The sequence below is a fragment of the Thunnus maccoyii genome, chromosome 18 (assembly GCF_910596095.1).
Source record: "Thunnus maccoyii chromosome 18, fThuMac1.1, whole genome shotgun sequence".
In the NCBI taxonomy this organism is placed as follows: Eukaryota; Metazoa; Chordata; class Actinopteri; order Scombriformes; family Scombridae; genus Thunnus; species Thunnus maccoyii.
In genome coordinates, this window is record NC_056550.1 from 4,955,680 (window position 1) to 4,977,899 (window position 22,220).

General features: G+C 38.3%; 2 protein-coding genes across 6 annotated transcripts in view; both read left to right on the top strand.

The window, feature by feature from the left end:
• The window catches only part of LOC121884979 (vesicle-fusing ATPase), a 44,533-nt gene extending 39,201 nt beyond the window's left edge, over positions 1-5,332 (top strand). For 4 of the 5 annotated variants that reach the window (XM_042394124.1, XM_042394127.1, XM_042394126.1 and 1 more), the window contains 3 exons: positions 1,032-1,087; positions 1,446-1,503; positions 4,038-5,332. In XM_042394124.1, the coding sequence (XP_042250058.1) occupies positions 1,032-1,087; positions 1,446-1,476 (87 nt within the window). In that variant the 3' untranslated portion in view covers positions 1,477-1,503; positions 4,038-5,332. The remainder of the gene's footprint in view (positions 1-1,031; positions 1,088-1,445; positions 1,504-4,037) is intronic. The other variant, XM_042394125.1, reaches the window with a different exon arrangement.
• A 3,202-nt stretch (positions 5,333-8,534) lies between these two features.
• Positions 8,535-22,220, top strand: part of LOC121884003 (thyroid hormone receptor alpha) — a 130,268-nt gene continuing 116,582 nt past the window's right edge. The window contains exon 1 of the mRNA XM_042392487.1: positions 8,535-8,789. The gene's annotated coding sequence lies outside the window, so the exon portion shown is untranslated. The remainder of the gene's footprint in view (positions 8,790-22,220) is intronic.

A 22,220-nucleotide genomic window follows, 5' to 3' on the forward strand; every position in this document is an offset into this window, starting at 1 on the left:
AAAACCACCATGCTTGTAGATAGAAGCTAAATGGTGGCCAGACTCAACGTTGCCTGATGTATGATAATTATCATATTTGTACAATAATGTTGCCCTCTGTACAATGTGCGATCAATAATGCCAAAATACCCATGATGTATGATAATTTGGCCAGGCTATTTCTTGGCCAGAAGCAGTAACTTCCTGTCATCACAGAGTGGTTGCCAGGCAACTTCAGGAGACTGCTGGAAGTTACTGCTTTACATAAACCCCCATACACAACTTTTTTATGTTTTACACTTCAACAAATGAGATACAACACACTCATTAATGAGCTTTTAAGGTGCTGTTCAGTGGGTTTTGTTAACTTTAAACAGAGTCAGACTAGCTGTTTCCAGTCTTTGTGCTAACCAGTAGCTGGATGTATCCATACATTTACCAGACAGATATGAGAGTGGTATTGATCTTCTCATCTAACCCTCAGCAAGAAAAGCAAATATTTCCCAAAATGTCAAACTATTCCTGTAAAGTGGGTTAAAGAGAAGTGTCAAATGCATTGCGTGGGCTATAGCTAACTCCCTGGACCAAGCCATGAGGATGATGATGTTCAGAAAGAAGAGTACTTTTGTCCCTAGGTGTCTCAACAGTCCCAGTCCTATCTCCGCCCCGGTATATAAGCATCTTTGAAGTCTGTACTGATGAACAAGTGAGCCAACTGAACTGACTGCAGTATGAAATATGTACGGAATGCAGACGTTCAACGTCTCAGTCATTTTAACATTTCAGAACAGCCTGCCTCCATCTCAAAGAAAGCACTTAGGGAGTCAGACAGTTTTGTGCCCATGTCTTCGATAATGCCGCTATCATTTCACTGGATAGTGGGGGATATTTTGTTATTATTTGCACTTTGTGGTCCTTAATAATGGCACCGGCTGTTGTTGTGATGTGACTGCAAAGACTCATATTGACTTTTTTGCCTGTTTGTACCACTGTTTGTTTTTATTGTGAACAGACTTTTCAATTTCTCCGTCCTCTCTCTTTATTGTCTCTAGATGGACGCGGATTACAGAGTGTCCAAGTTCCTGTCTCTGCTCAGAGACGAGGGGGCGTGAGTACACCACTCTGTACCAATCACATTAACTGTCATTGTTTGTCAGCAGCCTCCATCAACTTCAACCCTTGTCTTTTATTATCTTGTCAGCTTGTTTTCTTTGACCATAAGTGCGCCCATCATTTGTACGTATGTGTCAGTACATTGTTATTTCCATAAACATCGCTGACAGAATACATTTGGAACACGGCTCAGTAATGTCACACAAGAATAAATATTGATTTTGGAGACTCCATTCTTGTATTTCCACACGGCACACAAATAGATGTGCTCATTGCAGAAAAAGGCTAACAATCACTGACCTCTACCCACCAACTACTCACCTTAACGGCTTTATTTTCACCATAATCACCAGGTTGAATGAAGGCGATCAAATCCGAATTTAAGATGTTGGTTGCTCTCGCTATGAACTGGTAAGGTCAACAACAAAGTGATGAGACTAGTGCCTGAAGGTTGCAAAACCTGTAGCTAGCTTGTTAGCTCTTAGATTAGCATCTACTCATTTATTTTCCTTACTATAGAATTGTTATCGCATTAGCAGCTTCAACTAACTAATTTTATTGTGTTTTAGTGTGTAGTACATTTCACATGTAAAACATTTGCACTGTGGGTACAAACTTTTAATATTTCTCACTCATGTCAAAGCTTAAAGCGAGACTATGTAACTTTTGCTGGAAAGTCACCACTGTGGCCATAAGTACCAAATATATGATAATGGTAAATGCTTAGACATAATGTAACAGTAGCACAAGAAGAGAAGAGTCATCAAGTCGGCAAATTCACTCAGTTATATCAGTTACACAGTAATATCGATCTGAAGTTTGCTAATATTAGCTTACATTTCCCACCATAAGCTACAGGACATATATCAGACCAAGAAAGGTTGTATGGAAAAACAACTGTGCATTAAACTGAGTGTACTTCATTAATTTATTTTTTCTTTTTTGTAAGAGAAAAAAATGTTTTAAGTTAAATAGTCTCACTTTAAAATGCCTTTAACTTGCCCCTGTCCTTTTATCTTCACATCCCTTTCATTAGTGAAACAGATTTTTACATGGAATTGTGATGTTTCATTCACTCTGTACTCTATACACGCGACAGTATGCAATATAATCCTGCCCCTACACTTGCCATCATCAGAATGTAATGCAAGCTTTGAATTTTTACTCCCTGTTCATCTTTATTTCACCTTTCTATGCAGTTTTATGACTCATAGCATTACAGTATAGTTCATGTGCATTTGTTTCTGAACATGAATTATTCTACTTGATGTTCAGACTTTGTGTGTGTGTGTGTGTGTGTGTGTGTGTGTGTGTGTGTGTGTGTGTGTGTGTGTGTGTGTGTGTGTGTGTGCATATTTTAGCTTGTATAGCTTGAAATAATTCCCAATCCTGGTTCTGGAGCAGCATAGACCTGTACATAAAGGTTTCAAGAGCTAGTTGCACCAGCTCTTCATAAATTCAAATTTAGCCTAGTTACAAGTTAAGTGCAGATTTACACATTACTGACTAAAAACAGGTTGCACCACGCAAACAACCAATAACTGCCAGGTGTAGCTGTTTCATTGCTAACTGAGCTTACTGACAAAACTAATGTTAGCTTGCTAATATAAGACACATGTCCAAACCCAAACAAAAATATAATAATATAATCATCATGTATTTTGTATTTTTTTTCTCTAAAGATTGTGAACCCAAACTAGACAGCTTTTTACCTCTCCAGAAACAAAGCTAAAAATAGTCTGGTCCCCAAATGGACACTTCCACAAACTGTTACACCTTCTTACAAACAAGTATGGTCATACGATCTAACAGAGACCTCATGGTCAATCAATAACTTCAAACATGGACATACTTCAACTTTAGCTGGTCGAGGTACCTCCACACAGTAGGCTTAAGACAAAGATATCTCTAGCTAACCCCAGAGGTCAGCAAGCCACCCTCAGATAGAAACAGGTTCAACAGTTCAACTAGCGTAGGAGTAGGATTTCTTCACCTACATGTATCCCCAAAATGACAATGACATTACATCACATTCAGTCGACACTTGTAACATATACACAAAAGATTTATAAAATGATAACCTACTACTCAATTTTCTTTCATTCTAAACTGCTTAAATACCACATACATATTTCCCCATGTATGTACATATACAACTGTATATGAATGGGGAAAAAGTACATTTACAAAGGATTGGGAGTTAAGTTTAATACACTATATTGCTACAAATTCTGGAAGTCAGGTTACAATTTGTGACACTACAGTGGTTTCCTGTTGACAAAGCTAATTGCTTTTGATTGGGCAATGCTACAATTGTTTCCCAGCAACCATTTAACAAATTAATTAACAAAGTCTTTGCCAGCCAAGACATTCCTTGATTTTTACTGGTTCAACCTGCTTCAGTAAATCACTGGTTTGAAACGAGCTTGTTTAAGAACTTAGGGGAGACTTTACACACAAATTTTGTAATGGATTTCCGAACAGCTGGTGCAACCCAACTCAGGTCATCCTTGAGTGGATATCTGGAGTGAGAGCTTGCAGGGCTAAAGGAGTGGAAATGAGAACCACTGACTCCAAGGAAATCTTTTAACACAATTGTGGATGGTGTGTGGGAGGATTGAGGCTTGGTATGCAATTATGGCAATAAAACAAGTTTGTCTGACCTCCCGCACACAGCATCAAGTCTGAAGTAGTACCAAGGGGACAACTGGTGATGCTTTCGTCTCTTGGGTCTCTTCTTGTTTTATAGCCTGCTAAATCCTGCTCTTCGTTTTTTGTGTTGCTCAAGACACCGGCCAGCATTGTGCTGGTGTTGTGTGAGTACACATAGTGCGTTGAGGGTTGCTAAACAGGGCCCCTCTAACATAGGAAGTCTTTTAGGGGGGGGAGTAATGCAACACAACCCACAGAAAACTAAAACCACTTTTGCCTTTTCCTTTATCCAGTGACCGCAGCTTCTATGAGTAGAGAGGCTGGCAGAACGAAACGCACATCTCGCCATCAACAAGCCACCTGTGGGACAAAATGAGGAAGAACAGAAGAAGAAGAAGAGATGTTCATGTCCATCAACCCACTGATCCCTCCGTCTGTCTATCTAAAGACACACCTGGTCAAAAAGAGGAACACACAAGTCCTCTTTATCTCAGCATGTTTCTGTATCACCATCCTCCTACTCATCATCATCTACACTTACTGACATATCACAGCAAACTACTACTGGAAGTTGTACTGTTATAAATCTGTTACCTGTAAAGATATTGCAATAGATGATTGTAAAAAAGTGCTGTTTTGTGCATCGTGCGTAAAAACGACAAAAAAAGAAGAGCCATGTATGTTTTTAGCTTCACATATAGTATTTGTTGTATTTGTTGCATATTGTCCTGCTAAAGGTAGTTATTGTCAGTATGATATGTATCCTCACAAACAAACAGAGCAAAAAGAATACATCCAAAACTGACACACAAGTCCCAAAGCTGTTTGAATATTTACAGTGTGAATATATGAGAGGCTTTTAGTGAATATGTAGTGGCTGTAAAAATAAAAAAAAAGAAAAGAAAAAGAAACTGTTCCATGTGTAAATGTGAACCCTTTAAATATACAGTATGTACCTTGTTTAAGTTCTGTAAATAGTATATATAGACAGAATACAGTATATCATGAGAATAATTTAAACGATCCGTCTCAAGTCTATTTCATACTATATCAGTATGATTCTTCTTCCCAATTGCTCCAGAGATGTTGACTTTAGCAGGTTACTGTAATAGTGAAAGTAAATGTTGGATTGTTGGCCTGTCTGTCTGTGTTGCGTACAGTACAGTTCAGTCGAGCTAGTGTAGCTATGGCATCACCAGTGTTAAAAATAAAAAGATTCTGCACTTTTAACATGGAAACGACTCAAAATAAAATAAAAAAAAACAACCTTAAGTACTTATCTCGGCAGTTCATCATGGGAACTTGAGCTTGTGTCGGCTCGTGTGCATGTGTGAGGAACTAAACGCTGCATGTGTCAAGTATGTGTGAGCCTGTGTGAGCGTGTGGTGGTGACAGAGTGTGAGCATGCGTGTGTTTATGTGTGTGTGTGTGCATCTGAATCCAGGTTTAGGCAGTAAATTGGTGGTTAATTTGTGGGGGTTTTTTCTCATGCCATGTGTTTAGTGCTTATTGTTCAAAGTTCTTGTTCTGTTCTGACCACTGACAATGTGTGTATGTGTGTGCGTGTGTGTGTAAATATATATCAAAATGCAGATGTATTATTGCAATAAAAAGCACAGATGCACAGAAAAAAGAAACTTCCAGCTGTTTGCCTGGTCTTATTTATTTATACTTAATGATAGGATGAATAGATAGCAATAGCATAATATAAACACACTCCATTACAAGTCCATAACTTAAGTTATAGTTCATATAATTACCTGCAAAATGTACTTAAAGTATCAAAAGTGTATATATGTAAAATGTAAATATAATATAAAACAACACCTTTCAGAGTGTTATAGTATTACAGTATTATATTATTGGAGTATTATTGATGCATTAGCAGATAAGCAACATAATATTATAGCTGAGGTGGAGCTCATTGTGATTACTTAATATCATGTCAGGTAGTTAAATCTTGGTCATATTTTATAAACTGATGGTTGGTTTGTATGTAAAAATAAATACAGAAGACACATAAAGTCAAATATAGTGGACTACAAGTATTAAGTAGCATAAATAGAAATACTACGTACAAATAGCTTATGCCCAGCTTAGAGCTGCAATTAAATAAGATAAAGTAAATCATGATGTGGTGACACATGGATGATAAATCATACACTGTAAGTCACAATCATACACTACGGTGATGTAGTTCCCAACTTTAACATTGTATTGTATTGCATAAAAGGCTGGCACATATTTGACAACTTGGTCTTTCCCCACAAATTTAAATTTATTCATCCATTGCTATCGTCACTACTCTGTTCTTCAGGGTTAATGTTTAAGAAGTTTACATACTGTAACAAAAGTGTATATACTGTAAGATACATAGGGTAATAAAACTGAAGAATAAGAAAATCAATGAAAGCAAGGTGTCATTTACCAAGCAGGAATAAAACAATCCACAAAAAACTAAAATGATATCAGATTACTGTCATGAATCTTCTTTAATCAGCATTAACTGAAAATCAGAAATTAGACACCGGTGTTCTTGATGATGGGTTGCAAAATCAGTAGTCAAACTAAAAGTATGTTCATATTCCAATATGGTTATTGTCTGAAGAGCAGTGTCTGATTTTATATCCAGATCCAGACTGTGTGAATTTGGAAGCTTTAGAAAAGTTCATATATTCCCAAATATCCTGGGGCATAGTCACGGACACAGTCTAGATCACTGTGCTCCAATTCTCGCTCCATTTTGCCTCCAAGGTGCTGTAATCCGTTTTACCTTTGTACTTAGCCAATTAACACAAAACCCCGCTACAAAAAGCTTGGGGCTATACCTCTGAGTTATTAAGTAATGCTTGAAGACAGTGCCTGGGGTTATTGTACTCAGACAGCTCACAATATGTGTCTTGTTCACATTTAAATGGACAATGTCCATTGCTTTTGCAATTTCAGGATAAGTTGTAGCGTGAGTCAATGTCAGACAGTCAATAAGTAGCATATGTAACCTCAGCTTCCCAAGAGTATTTTTTTCTCTCTAAAAATTTGCAATTAAGTTTTCTGTTGTTGTTTTTGGTAACCTCTTGTTACCCAAAGCAGTTACACAGCAGTTCCCTGGATATGATCTACTATAGCTAGTGGTGAAAAGTAACTAAGTGCATTCACACAAGCACTGCACTAAAACTTAGAGCTACTTAGGTATTTTCATTTTGTGCAACTTTATAGCTCTACTCCACAACATTTCAAGGGCAAACATACTTTTTCACCTTCATTTTACAGCTGCAGTTACTTTCCTGATAGAGATTTTACACACAAAACATCATCAGTTTATAACATATGATATCTGGTTAAAGATTAAACTATCCAATAGTAAATAAACATTTGAATATTTTTACTTTTGAAACTTTTATGATGACACAGATACAACTTTACTTAATTTAAGTAAGACTGTGAATGCAAGACTTTTACTTGTAATGGAATATTGTTTAATTGCTACTTTTAGCTGAGTAAGGGATGTGAATACCTCTTACCAGCATATGATAAACTCACATCATATGATGCATTTCTATACAGTGATCTATCTAGGATTTATAGCACTACTGCTAGTTTGAAGTTGTATAGTTGTTTGATGTATCACCACAGCTACAACATTAAAATGCTGCTTAGAGGTCAATGTATCAAAGAGTCCACTCTGTATAATTTGTATTGTTACTTCTGATACATGGAGATGTCGACTCCAAGTCCAACTGAATTTAAATTACATAATTTTCTCTGCTACATCATACATATCTGTTCTGTGAATCACATCCTGTGTTCTCCTTTGAGAAAAAAATCAGAAACCAAAATGGAGAAATTTCAGCTGCTGAGACAGAAATGGGACATTTTTAACATTTCCCCAAAGACATTTTGTTCTTCTTTTTAATTGTAAAAAAAACTATTGATGGAAAAACCCACTGACATTGTTTTTAACTGCAAATGGATGTCTCAATGAGATTTTAGATGGACTTTAACTTGCTATGCTACTTGTTGTGAAGTATATACAGTATAGCTAAAGGTATTTTTTTTTAACACTGACTTAAATATGGTGGAGGAAGAAAAATTCAGATCCTTCACTTAATGAAAAGTAGCCCACAGTGTAAAACTACTCAAAATTGCTATAGTTTATCTCCCCAGGAGGAGATGGAGGGTGTTGCTGTGGTGAAGGATGTCTGGGTTTCCTTACTCAGTCTGATGCCACCATGACCTAGTCCTGGATCCACCTGAAAACTGATAGATGGATGGATAGATGGATGGATAATGTGCAAAAGTATTATCAGCAAAATGTATTTAAAGTAAAATACATATAAAAGTACAGTACTCCATATGATGAATATCCTTTTAAAAGTATTATTATGGTCCATGTACCATATTATTGGATATTCATTAACATGTAAGCAACATTTTAATGTTGTAGTATATTGATGTGGAGCTACTTTTAATATTTTAAATGTACTTTTAAATGTTTAACAATGCATTATATTTTAGCCCATAAGACATTTATGTCTTATTTCTAAAATTAGCCTACTATCTACAGCTGCCAGATAAATATAGGCTAGTGAGTAAAAGTAGGCGTTTATTTCTCTCTGGAATGTACAAAATTATAGCCTACTTAAAATTGCACTTGGTTATTTTCCACCACTGACTGTCACTCTTTTTGCTTTTGGGCGTTGCTGGGGGAAAACGGGTGACATTCCCCTTTAATCCCACAAACTCCCGGGATTATGCAACCTTCCCCCGCAGGTCTCCTCTCCCGCCGGTAGAGGGCGGTGCGGAGCCTGCTGATGAATCATCCCCGGCGGCAGCAACTCCGCTCCTCCTCCTGACCCGCATTCACCCGTACTGTACAGGCAGGGGGGAGGACCGAGCACAGAAAGCTAATAGACGCGGTAGAGTCCCCCTGCAGACCGTGGCCATGGCTTTGGCAGTCCCGGGCAGACACGGCGCTCCAGTCTCCACACACCTTATAGCGGATTGAAAGGGGGGCTATCCGGAGAGGCATTGCGCCGTTTGAGACGGTAAAGTAGCTGGACTCGCTTTTATTTTTACGTGTTTGTTCTCCTTTTTTCTTTCACGTGTTAACCCCGCTGTTCCTTGTTCGCGGGGCTTTTTGTTGACGGTACAGGAGGTGGTTTTATAGCTTAAGTCGAGCATGGTGAGTGTGTCATATAAAGCGAAATACAGTGAAGGCTGCTGTACGGGGACGGCGGTGCAAGGTGAGTGCTGTCCTCACGTCAACCCGTTCACTGCGCCGCCCTGTTTACTGTACTCTGCCTATAGGTACATGCACATAAACCTGGTCAGTGTTCAATAACATTACCTCAGTGTGGCATTAGAGAAATGTCAGTTTAAGATGCATGCCATGTGCTTCCTATGTGGCCTTTACTGTAGTTATGTTGAACGACCTGGGTCAGGTAGGGATCCAAAGTACACGGTTAATGTTGGAAGTAATCATTGCAGTAAGAGACCTGTTAACCTCCTCTGCCCTAAATGGCTGTACAGTCTGGACATGTAAGAGATGACACCAAAGAGGTAACGTGAAAGTACAGATATGTATGTATGTATATGTGTATCCGTCCCAGTGTGTGATGCAAGATTTTAGATGCAGACTTTATTGTAATTTCTCTATACTCACATACACTGCAATGAAATGTATCCCCTGCATTTGACCCATCCTACACACTAGGGGCAGTGGGCAGCCACAGTGGGTGCCCGGGGACCAACTTCAGTTCTTTTTGCCAGTGGTAAGGGGCACTGACTGGAGTATTAACCCTAACATACATGTCTTTGATGGTGGGAGGAAACTGAAGCACCCAGCAGAAACCCATGCAAACACTGGGAGAACATGCAAACTCCACACAGAAAGGACCTGGGACAGCCAGGGTTCGAACCCAGCACCTGTGAGGCAACAGTGCTAACCACCGAGCCACCATACCCATTTACTGCCCAAGCCACTTTTCACATTCCTTTGCTATGACATATTTAAGTAGGTCTGTGTGTGCAAAAGTGTGCCAGAGTATTCTTGAAATGCTCCTGGAGCCTTGATATGAATGATGCATGTGTTACAGAGCATGAAATATAAAATGTGTCCCTGACTATAGTTGCTCCTGCAGGCAGAGGCGTGGTGTAGATATATGTGAGATGATCTGTTGAGTTAAACGTGATATCTTTGCATTGTGTTTGTATATGTGTGTAATTGCTTTGATTCCAGGATGAGGGAGGCATTATTGTGGTTTCATTTGTGGACTGATCAGATGTAATTATGTGACTTATTTTGAGCCCAGAGGCATAGTTTAAGACACTCAGGGTTAGAGCTGGCACTGCAGGTGGAGGAATGGAGGAATGAATGGCAATCTGTGAGTGCTCTCTGAGTGTTCACACAAAATGTCTACACAACACAGTAATGTTAAAGGTTCCTCTGCCTCGCAGTGTGCAGCACGCATGGCAAATCCAACATGCGTATGACACTTTCAAATGGAAAACACTCCGAGAGAATGTAAACACTAGTACAAGCTACTAAACTTAAGGGTGAAACATGAATGAATATGAAAGGAAAAATAAGATTTCCCTGGAGTGCAGAAGCCAGGCCTACATAAAATTACACAGGAAGCACTCTCACGTTGTTTATAGGAGTTTCCCCCAGTAACCCAGTTATCATTTAGCTGGTGGTTTTTATTAGTTTTCAGCAACCTTTTCAAAGATTTATTGGTCTTTAAGAGTCGTTTCTTCAGACTTGTTTTCTTGGAGGAGAGGAAATTTCACTATTATTTTTTAAAACAGCTTCACAAGCAATGACACAATACCAAAATCCTAAGGTAAACAGTGCTAAAAATGCAATTAATAACTGTTATTATTATTATTATTATTACTAATAATATGACATATGTTACTCCCTTTATAGAAATCACAATGAAAATGCTACTGGAATAGATCATAAACCAAAGACAAAATATGTTAAAAATACTATCTATTAATATCTTTGTATACATACAAAGCAATAATCTGCTTTGTATGCTAGCAGCCAGACGTGACCTCTTTTGACGTCCATCCCTAACACCCCCCTCTGTTTCCATTGCTCGTTGCTGCAAGGCAGTGTCCTGGTTTTCTGAGGTTAAGGCTTAAGGTATAGTGAGTGGTGGATGAGGAGGAGGAAGGGGGAGGGGGAAGGGGAAACAGGAAAGAAAACCAGTCTCTCCCCTCTCTGCCTGCCTCAGTCTGAGAGAAATCGGTTACATAACAGGGCTGTGGAGGCAGCCGCTACCCCAGTCCCTTGAGGTCCCACACGGCCTGTTCACGTCACAGAGGTGTGGACAGAGAGGAGGAGGGGCTTAGAGTGATCGGTCCAGCCAATTTAGAAAATGAGTGAGTTTGTAACCTAATTCCATTTTGTGTGTCTACATGTAACTCACACAGTCAGGTGTTATCTAGCTGTTTACCTTTTGTACAGTGGGTGAGGGATAGATTCATTAAGGATAACTGAGCTTTTGTAGATGCTAACATTTGTCCATATGTGATATTTGGGTACATCAACTAAGAATGTTTTTCATTACTAATTAATGTAGGGATTTTTTTCTATGAATTCATTGTTTTAGTGTCCAAAAATACACAAAAAAAGAAACAAATATTGTGACAAATGACCATCCAAGTTACCAGAGCCCAAAGTGACATGTCTCCATCCCATTGAATTTTGAGTGTTTTATTAAAATTTATAGGATCTGTGGAGTTTCCAACCATGCAGCTTTTGTCCCGAGTCAAAATTGACCCGGGAGGACAAAAGCTGCATGGTCAACGGGAAGACAACAGGAATTGTCAAAATTGTTGTCTAACCATTTAATCTAGGGCTGCATTTAATCCTTGATTAATATACTGAATTAATTGTTTGGTCCATAAAATGTCCAAAAATAGTGAAAAATGCTTATCACAATTTCCCAAAACCTAATTAAATTACTGTTTTTGACCAACCAATAGACCAAAACCCAAAGGTTTCCAGTTCACTGTCATAGATGAGTAAAAAAAAAAAAAAAAAGCAAATATTCACATTTGAGAAGCTGCAACCAGATATTTTACCAAAAAAATCACTTAGAGAATCGAGGAAATTTGTTACTGTTAAATGACTAATTGTTTAATTGATTAACTGACTAATTGTTTGATCACTATGTCAAAGTTTTGTTTTGCAAATGAAAGCAGCACTTCAGTATGTATTGTACAGCATTTCTACCAGCCCATCCTCACAAGAGAAATGACAGTATAGGTCTAAAATTCAGGCCGGCAAAAACGAACTATAGTTACGTTTACGCCACTTAGTGGTTGTAGTAATTATGACCCGGGGAAGGGTTGCAGTGCAGGTCAATATAAGGTGACTCGATAAGATGATTTTGCCTCGTTAGGAGGAGGCGAGTTGGGTAGATGGCTAGATGGATAGTGGACTTATAGATAGTGGGCTTAGCCGCAGGAGACTACTGTCCATGTGATGTCCACTTTTGCCATGATGATGAAGGTTGCGTAACTTTAAGGAAATATAAAATTCATATCAAATGATCATTTTAACCCAAACCATAATCTTTCCCTAAACCTAACGAAGTGTGCCAAAACCCAACTAGACCTTAACCACAGCGTTGTCAACCCATAAAACATAATTATTTTTTAACAGAGATTTGTAACAGTTTTGGAAAGCCGTAGTACATTACTATGGCGTTTTATGGCTGAATTTTAGACCTATACTGCCGTTTTTTTATGAGTCTGTGTTGTGTCAACTGTATGTATGGCTGCAATATATGGGAGGAGGGGATGAAAATACATAAAAATGACCCTGATTATTGCATATTGACAGCTGTGGCAGAGACTTCACCTTGCAGTCTGTCTCAAGGGTTCTGTTATTTTGGCTGATTAGACCACTGCTCAGGTTGAAGATGATTGGAAATATGCTGAGGATTATTTCAGGTCACAGGACTGCATGTACTAATAAGTATAAAGGTGTTGATTGTCTTGTCATCTGTCAGAGCAAACAGGACACTCCTGGAGATGTCAGTCAAACACAGTCTGTAGACATTCACACAATCCTTAAAAAATAGGTCTAAATCAGTCTGTTTTTCTTATGCTTGCAGCATTATTAAATGTAATTTTCTCCAATATAACCTTCCTTTGTAGAGGAAGAAGAGAGCATGATTGCGCTGAAATATGTCCATTCATTTCCTCAACCAAGCTCAGTAGCAGAGAACTTTGTTTTGTATTCTGTTGGCGATGACAAGTGATGCTGGTGGTAATTTGTGGTTGGCCCAGTAAATCTGTCCCAATGTGTCATGTTATAGACAGTAAGTTAATTAATATGATACTCCTGTCCACTGCAAGCTACAAAAGAAAACCAGCCAAAAATATAACACAAAACATCAAAATGGTTTTTGAAATGTAAGGTACATTGTAAATAGCATTTGAAGTTCTAACGCTTTAAATCGGGATTCTCTAATTTACTTAGGTTTAAATACTTCAGCCTGAAGCTGGGGAGGGACAATGGTGCATTTATGAAGCACTGTTGCCTCACAGGTCCTTAGTTGAAGCACCCTTGTTTGCATCTTCTTCCTGTACCTGACATGCGGGTTAGATTTATTAACTTTTTGCCACACTGGATGAACTGTCAAGCTTCCCATTCACACATGGCACACCTCTGTTTACAATGATAATCATGATACCTCTCAAAATTCTCAGTAATTAGTCTCTGATTTCACACAATGGAAGACAAACGAATCTCACATCTTGCCAGTGACCGTTGATTTTGTCGGCTGAAAGGTCAGCTTTTGTTATCAGATTTTATTAGCTGTAATGAGGTTGCTAATTAAGCTAACATTAGCTCCAGTTGGTTTGAAAACACTGTTTCAAGCTGACTTGTTTTAAAACTAGAACCCTGTAAAGGGGTCTTCAATATACACTTGATTGCTACGTACATGATATTGTGCTATTATAAGTATGATATGGAAAAATGTAAAATTAGACTTTATTCTAATATAATGCCTATGCTGTACATATATACATATTGGACAAGCAAGGAACATGTACAAGTACAAAGTATGAAATGCTCCTTGGCCTTGGCTGAGGTAATGCTGTGTTAGGTTATTTTTACCGTAGGGCTGCAACTAATGATCATTTTCATTGATTAATCTGTCATTTATTTGGTCGATTGATCGATTAGTTGTTTGGTCTATAAAATGGTGAAAATGTTGATCACTGTTTCCCAAAGCCCAAGATGATGTCCTTAAATGTCTTGTTTTGTCCTGACCAACAGTCTGTAACCCAAAGATATTTAGTTTACTGTCATAGAGGAATAAATGACTCAAAACAATTGATTATCAAAATAATTGGTGTTTAATTTTAATAGTTGGCAACTATTGATCAATCGACTAATTTTTGCAACTCTATGTAACTGTTAGGCTTGCCGTGGTTGTCGATGTTACCGGTGTTACACTGTGTTGGGACATACACCGATTACATTACTTGCCCACTGCCCATACTGTAATTTTGCTTTTTTTATAGACAAAGCCATTTATTTCATTTTCGCCTATCAGCGCCCACATTCATCAAAAAAACAAACTCTAATTTGTTAAGTATTAAGCATGTTATCAATACTTAGTCAGATGATGGATGCTACAATTATAAACTGAAAGTGTCTGCTCTATGACCGTCTGCAGCATCAGAGTCGCAGCAAGCGGAGTGAGACGTCTGTTCTCTGTCCTGCTCTCTGTTGTAAACAAAAGTAACGCTAGCTGTTAGTGAGCAGCTGCTCTCATGTTTCTCCGGGTCTCAGTGCTTGTTTTCGGCAGAAAGTCTCCCGCTCTCTGCCTGCTGTCACTAATTCTTAAGTAAGGGGAAGATCTAAACTAAAAATCTAACATGATAGATCAAAGTAAGTGCTCTATGTATGAGCATGATCAACAAATATCTTTTCTTGTAAAATGTAACACTGGTGTTGTCACAAGTTTATTAGTCAGTGGGAAAATTTCACTGTGGCCTCCCTAGTAACTGTAAGTACAGTAGTTCTTTTTAAAACTCAAGTATCTCAATAGGTAGCCGCCCCAGAAATCCAGCATTCAGGCGCCAGTAAAACAAGAAGTAAACGCAAAGTAATTACTAAAAAAACGAGTTTGTGTTTTTTTGCTATTGGTACCATTCCACTCAGTCAGTTTGTCCAATGGTGATGTCATTTATATCACTGCACACCCACAGCCCACCCACACAGGTGATTTCACTTATATTGGCTGATTAGAGATCTTCTCAGGGCTTTGTGGACATGCATGCACAGTCGGCTTGATTGATGTCGCCCACACCCTCCACAGTCTCCACCACAGTTACACCTGCTGGCGTATAATAGATTAGGGCCTTTGAAGCAAATGACTGAAGATAATCAATAAGTTATCTTAGTTATAAATGTTGATGTTGGGTAAGTACTTTGGCTGGTCTTACTTTGCCCACAGTTCTCGTTGAATTTAATGGAACTGAAATAATAATGTGACTTGTGCTGAAACAGTTAGTTGATTACTTGATTAGTGGATCAAAGAAAATTATTCAACATAAAATTGTTAATTCCTCTAACAGTTTAGGTCTTGTATCAAGACAAATTGCTGAATGTATTTGCTGTTTTTCTTTGTTTTTATATCATTCTAGACTGAATATCTGGGTTTCAGACTGTTTGTTGGACAAAACAAGACATTTGAAGACATCAGCCTTGGCTGTGGAAAATTATAACTGACATTTTCCCCTATTCTCTGACATTTTATAGACTAAACAATCCATTAAGGGGAAAATGATTGACAGATTAACCACTCGTGAAAATAAATCTTAGTTGTAGCAGTAAGTGAGAAGGAAGGAGGGCAAAAAAGAATTGGATTGGAAAGAAATAAACAGTGCAGAGCCTGAAATGGTTGCGAGGAGTGTTAGAAAGTATGTACATCCACCTACTGGATGTACATACTGCACACAATGCCTGACTGACTGACAATATAAAACAGGCTCTAACAGACACATACAGGCTATTATAGAAGAGCCTTGGGGCGTCTCCTTGGTACTAGTTTCTTTGGAATGTTCTGTTCTTTTTTGTTAAGACTAGAAGATCTTTATTCAATACAGCCTCCTCTATTCAATTAGTGTGAAACACAAGAACTAGACGTGCATCTTCCACACAGAAAATTAAACATCAATCAGTCAGCCAAGGCCAATTCTCCCTCCATCTGACAGGAAATTACTTATAAACAAGCTCTTACATGGGTGGAGAATCACCAGAAATCTCTTGACATGTAGTGCCTTAGTTGAGTTTGTGTCTTAATGTTTTAAGATGTTGTGTTACTGTTTGGACTTAACACATTAAGACTAGATGCAACCTTTGCACATATATCCCTTTAAGACCCAACGTTTGCAACGTTTTCAAGACATGTGACAGATGAAATGCATCATGATTCCCTGAAATACATGTGGGGAATAAGAAATGTGTTATGGGATACATTTTTTTATTTGTTTGTTTGTTTGTTTTAGGAGGTTGTTTTCAAAGAATGCCTTTTTAGAGGTTTTTTTTAGAGAGTGCCGTAGGTCATAATGGGTTAACCCCTTAATGTTCCGACGGCCCGTCCACGGGCCATCACACTGTTAAGTGCCCAACTATGATATGTACACAACTCCTGTTTGTAAGTGGGTACTCATTTGACACATCTTTGGAAAGCTAAGATTCATGTAATTTGATTGATGCAAACCATTTCAAGATACAGTCACAACAGCAGGTACAATCAACGCCTCTGTCAGACCACCAATAAACAAACAAACAATTACAAAATTCACACTCCTCACCCATGAAGCCTCATATTACTCCACTGACTGGTACAACTACTACAAAAATGGTCTTACATTGGCAAAGGTCCAGTCAATCCAATCCAGTAAAATATTTAGTCCAAAACACATTATTACATCAGTAAATATCCACGAATCGCTGTTGCATCATTTCAAATTAGCTGGCAGATGTCCTAATCTTGCCGCATGTTTTCTGTTATAACTTGCTTTAGCATGTAAATATTAGCCCTATCTTGGTATCAAAAAGGGAGCCTGCACTCTGACGTTTTGATTGACACCTCCCTTGACCCAAAAGGAGCTTCCATGTCCTGTCCACAGCCTACAGTTGCCAACAGGCCAATAGGAACAGATGCCGATGACTTGCGCTTCAAATAGCCAGTGAAATCCAAAAATGACCATGTGCTGCTTTAGTGATTTCTATAAAGCTACAACATGGAAATTATGTAAATATCAATATTTTGCTGTGATTTACTTTTTATATGAACTGCTTTTCCACCATAGCGCTTGTTTTGACTCTTTTATATGGACAAGGGTTAGTTTCAACAGGGGAATAAAGCACTATAATGTGTTTATGCTTCAGTTACTCTGAAGTAGGGGTATTTGGTGTCTCTAAATGGCCTTTTTTTGGAAGACGCTTAGACATACCCTTAGAAAAACATGTGTTAAATATTCATTTTCTGTGGTATTGTTATTAAATTTGAACTTGGACTAGCTAAGGCTCCATGCTGTGGTCCCATTGTGTTTTCCATCTAATAAATCACAGCTATAGATCATCTACAGTCATCTGTTTGCAAAAAATATTCAGGCAGAAATAAAAACCTTCTACTTCAGTGTGTTCAAACTTCTATTACTCAATGCCAGTAGCACTTACAGCGATTCTTACTGTTGGGGAAAAACTTCAGTGTTACCTTTCAAAAGAGACCACAACTATGCACGTACTCCTAATGGTTCAAGAACAGCTTTCAATTTACTTTAGGTATGCCTTGGATAGGCATTTTAAGCTAATTTTACAGGAATTTAAAGGAATGTTATGTCACCCAAAACATGAGTTATGACAGAGCAGGACAAATGAGCAGTAGGAGTCAAGTATGCAAAGAGTTTGTGGAACCAGTTGTTTAGCGGTATTTTAGTGCAAATGCATGTGAGGACATACTGAACAAAACAAGGAATGCCACAGCAGGGCTGGGAAAGTGACATTATTATAAACATAGTTCCTCATTATTGAGGTTAAATGGCTTTACTGGGAACTGCAAAACATAAGTGCTTAACTGCCGTTCCTCTGTTGAAGATACAAATGAAACAATTTCTCCTTGAAGCAGGAGGTGGATTTTTTGTCCTGTCCTAGAGGCTTGTCTTTGATAGGATTTTTACATCCAAGCTGTGTCCTCAGGTATCTTTGAAGTCACCACAGGCACTGCAAGCAAGCAATCACAGTTAATGTGTAAATGCTTTTTGAATGGGTCTTCTGTGTTGCAGATTTTAGGCGTGATTTTATTTTTATTTTTTGTCAGCCATGCTAGTGGCATGTCTCCAGAAATGGCAGTGTTGTTCAGTCAGTCTGTCCATCACTTTGGTCCAGACTGAAGAAATACTCCAATACAACTATTTCACTTTCTGTTAAGTGCTAATTCGAAAATCTCAACATGCTTAACTAAGATGGTGAAGATGGTAAACATTATACCTGCTAAACATTAGCATGTTAGCATTGTGACTGTAAGCATTTAGCTAAATGCACCGCAGTACCTCACAAAGCTGCTAACATGGCTATACTGTCTTGTTTTCACTTCCCTTACTTTACTTACATGTTTTTTTTTAATGTAAGTTATTTAAAAGGCAAAATTTTGGTAATGATATTGATTGTCAGGAATAGGATTGGCACAAATACTAAAACAGTTTGATACAAAACCCTGTTTGGTTGGTTCAGACTTTAAGTTCAGAATTTAAAAGTGTATTTGTTTCAATGTTAATGCAGGATACATTTGGATGAATGTAGAGGTTTCTTTACACTACAATTTATACATCACTAATGGAGGATAAAGGCAGGGTGAATTGAAGGGCCTGATCTAAAGGACCAGACCTAAAGGTATTAAGGACTGGAACAAAGCAGGGATGACTGGAATTTGTCTTGGAAAACATAAACCCTGGTATTAGCATCAGGTCTGTCAGCATAGAGATACTTTGTGTAGTTATGTGTTTTTTTTATATTCAATGGAATACCTCTTTTAATTAAAATAGCAATAAGTGAATTTTTTGGCTACTTGAGGGTTGTGCAACAGTCTCGAGTTGGCTCACATTTTAGCCAACAGTTGCTTACATTAGCATTTATTTGGAGTCATGTTTCTGTCCACCTAAAGTATAATATTTAGTTTTTTTTAAGCTCTGTTTTGGTCTACACCAAGGCCTGCATGAATGTGGCTAATTGGCTGCTAAATGCTCCACTATGTTCACCAGCTATTTACTAACTTGGGATGAGACTGAACCAAACAGTAATGTTGTGGGCTGCAAAGCCAAAACAATGAGCTGAGAGACTCTAAAACAGATATAATGGAGCATATTTTAATAATAGTCTCTCTTCTCCCAACCACTGCACTCCATGGTTTTCAGGGCTAACATGGGTGAGGTGCTAAAGTTTACAGTTGTTTGTCCATTTGTCACACCTGATATCTCACACACTCCTGATCAAATTAGGCCTATTTCAAACCTCGAGGTATGCAGCTTATCGATGTGTTTCGACACTTTCAAATTACAATAATTTTCCCATACGGGGACATTACGTCCCTTATTTGTTTATCCACTTGTCACGTGTTGTACCACAGACATGGCTGATTAGATTTTGATTAAATGAATCTCACTTTTGCACCTTACCATTCTTCAAATGACTCTGATTGGCCCACGGGGGGGGCAGCGTGTTTGCTGTAACTATGTTCGCTGTGGCGATGTCTGTCCTGTCTCTCAGTTTTTTCCTCTCTCCATCTATGGCTCTGTTGCTGCACAGTCTGTCTCCCTCCTTCTCTAGCATCTCACGAGGGGCTTGTATTGTTTTAGGGGATAAGAGGAAAAGCAAAAAGCCCCTGCTTTAGTGGGATGAGAGAAAGACTTTATAGCAAGCTCTCGCCCCTCCAGGGAGGATTCTTGCGCACATGGATACTCAAACGTTCTCCCAGAGTAGACACAGATCCATTTATCCACACACACACACACACATGCGCTTTGTCCTAGAGAGAAGGAACCAAGACTGGCGTAGGGAGTGGCCACAACAGGAAGTGGTCCAAGGACTACATTAAAAGGATGGACTCCCTGCTCAGAATGAACTTCTGCAGAGAGGTTGAGGCCTTTACTCCTCCCCTCAGGGGATTTCAGCAATCTTGTACAGTAAAGCTCATGCAGTGACTTTTGAAAGAATATTTTGCTGGCATCTTGCTGTTCTCAACATCTGAGAGAAATGGGGAAGATGGTAGAGAGAGAAAGAGACTGTACAAGGAATTGTGAAAGAGATTAAGATAGAAGGAGATGGATATAAGGGAGGCAGAGCACTGTAAAGGTCATGTTCCAGACATGGAGCCACAACGCTGGAAGCATTTGGCGTTGTCCCCTCTACTTCTGTAAGCCCCCACCAGAGAGGAATTACACTGATCAGGGTCCAGTGGATTTCATCAGTTTCACATTAGCAGTGCTGGCATTGTTTTTCTTGGTTTTCTTTCTTATTAGATAACCTCAGAACATTGACATGAGAGCCCGTAAAGGACCTAATATAACCAGCAGCTAGCACTACCAGTGTAACAGCACATAAAATCCACAGTTTGGTATGTACCTTTGTTTTAGGGTCACGTTTGTTTACATCTGCTTCCCCATGAGATCACATGAGATCACGTGAGGTGGTGCATTGCTGCCTCTGGCATGATAATCTTAATAATATCCTGTAGTGTGTGATTATTTTCAAATCTTGTAGTGTGTGCATGTGTGAGGTAAGAGAGAACATCTGTGAAGTTTCTCCTTATATGCAGATTGCAACACAATTTTAATATTAGTTAGGATTTTAAAACTCCTGTAGTCTGAGCCCGGCTTAAGAGACAAATTAGGGTGATGCTTCGCAAATGGATTAGCATGTTTGATTGTTTGTGTTTCCAAAGACTTCAGGTTGCCACACGGTTTTCGACCATTCCACTGTCTGCCCAGTGTCACTGTAACGTACAAGGGAACCAAAACACCCCCAAACTAAAAAATCTAAATGATATTTGAGGCTCTTCTAGCTTTGGTTTCTTATTTGTGTTCATCATAAGAGCTATACGGGAGCTAACCTGGCTAGCAGACAACAACTGTCCGAATACAACGTTGTGTGTAGAACTTATTAGGCAGTAGCTAATTCAACAGTAATTATTTTATTTGTATTGTGTACTGAACAGAAAGTCCTGCACTGCGTACACTTACCATTACATGCCTAGTGAGCAGCCCTAGCTTTTTTGATTTCTTGATCTTACATTAGGGGTGCAACTAAAGGTTATTTTTGTCATCGAGTTGATTTATCTGATGATTATTTTTTGATCAATTGATCGCCCATTTACAGTAGTTTGTGTAGTGTGTAGTTTACATCGTTTAGTCTGTAAAATGACAGTAAGTAGTGAAATTTGTCAAGACCTGATGTCTTCAGATTGCGAAAAATCCCAAAGATATTCAATATAAAACTGAGGAAAAACAGCAAATCCTCACATTGCAGAAGCTGGAACCAGCAAATGTTTTTGATGAAAGACTTCAGTGACTCATTCAGGTTTATTTCAATTTGGATGTTACTTTTGTAGGTTCAGCTGTTGCTTCTATAGAGGTTATTTGCTAAGTTCTCAGAATGTCACAAGATCAGGAGATCACACAAGTTAAGTGTAGGGAAACAAAGACCAACGGAGAAAGTATTATCCAAACTGTCTGTTGTAAACATCTATTACAGTTCACAGAAAGACTTTCTGGTTTAACTTTGACCTACTGTACTTGCCATAGTTGTGAGCGCACACTGTTGCTCTTCATGGTAAGGGATTATTATCGACAAAGAAAAAATAAGAAAATGATGACAAAAATAACACTTAAATTGAAATAAAAGAAAATGATTGTATAAATTATTACTTGTTTATCAAAATTGTTGTTGACTTCAGAGGTGCAAGTAATTGTTTAGGTTTTATTATTTCTACGAAATGTCAAAAAAATAGTAAAAATGTCATCATGTCACATTATAACTACTCAGAGCCAAAGGTGACATCTTGTCTTGGCTGATAAACTGTCCACAACCTCAAAATATTCAGTTAACAATAATGAAAGCAGGGAATATTTGCCTAATATGTGACGTCAATGATGTTGATTGTCTGATTACTTTATTAACTAATTAATCACTGATCATCTCATACCTAGAAACTCATTTGTCCAACCATTCTTGTATCATTTTTTCTGATTTTCTGTCATTTGTTTTACAGGAAAAGGTGTTATGTAGTATTTTGAATGTTTTTTTTAACAGTCCAGAAGAAAGCATTCTGCTTGATAAAAAAAAAAACAAAACATAAGTGTGAGGTGAGGAAATTGCAGCCTGAGGTGATGACTTGTATTGGGGAGTGGCAGCAGTACGTCTAGACTCTCTATAGGAG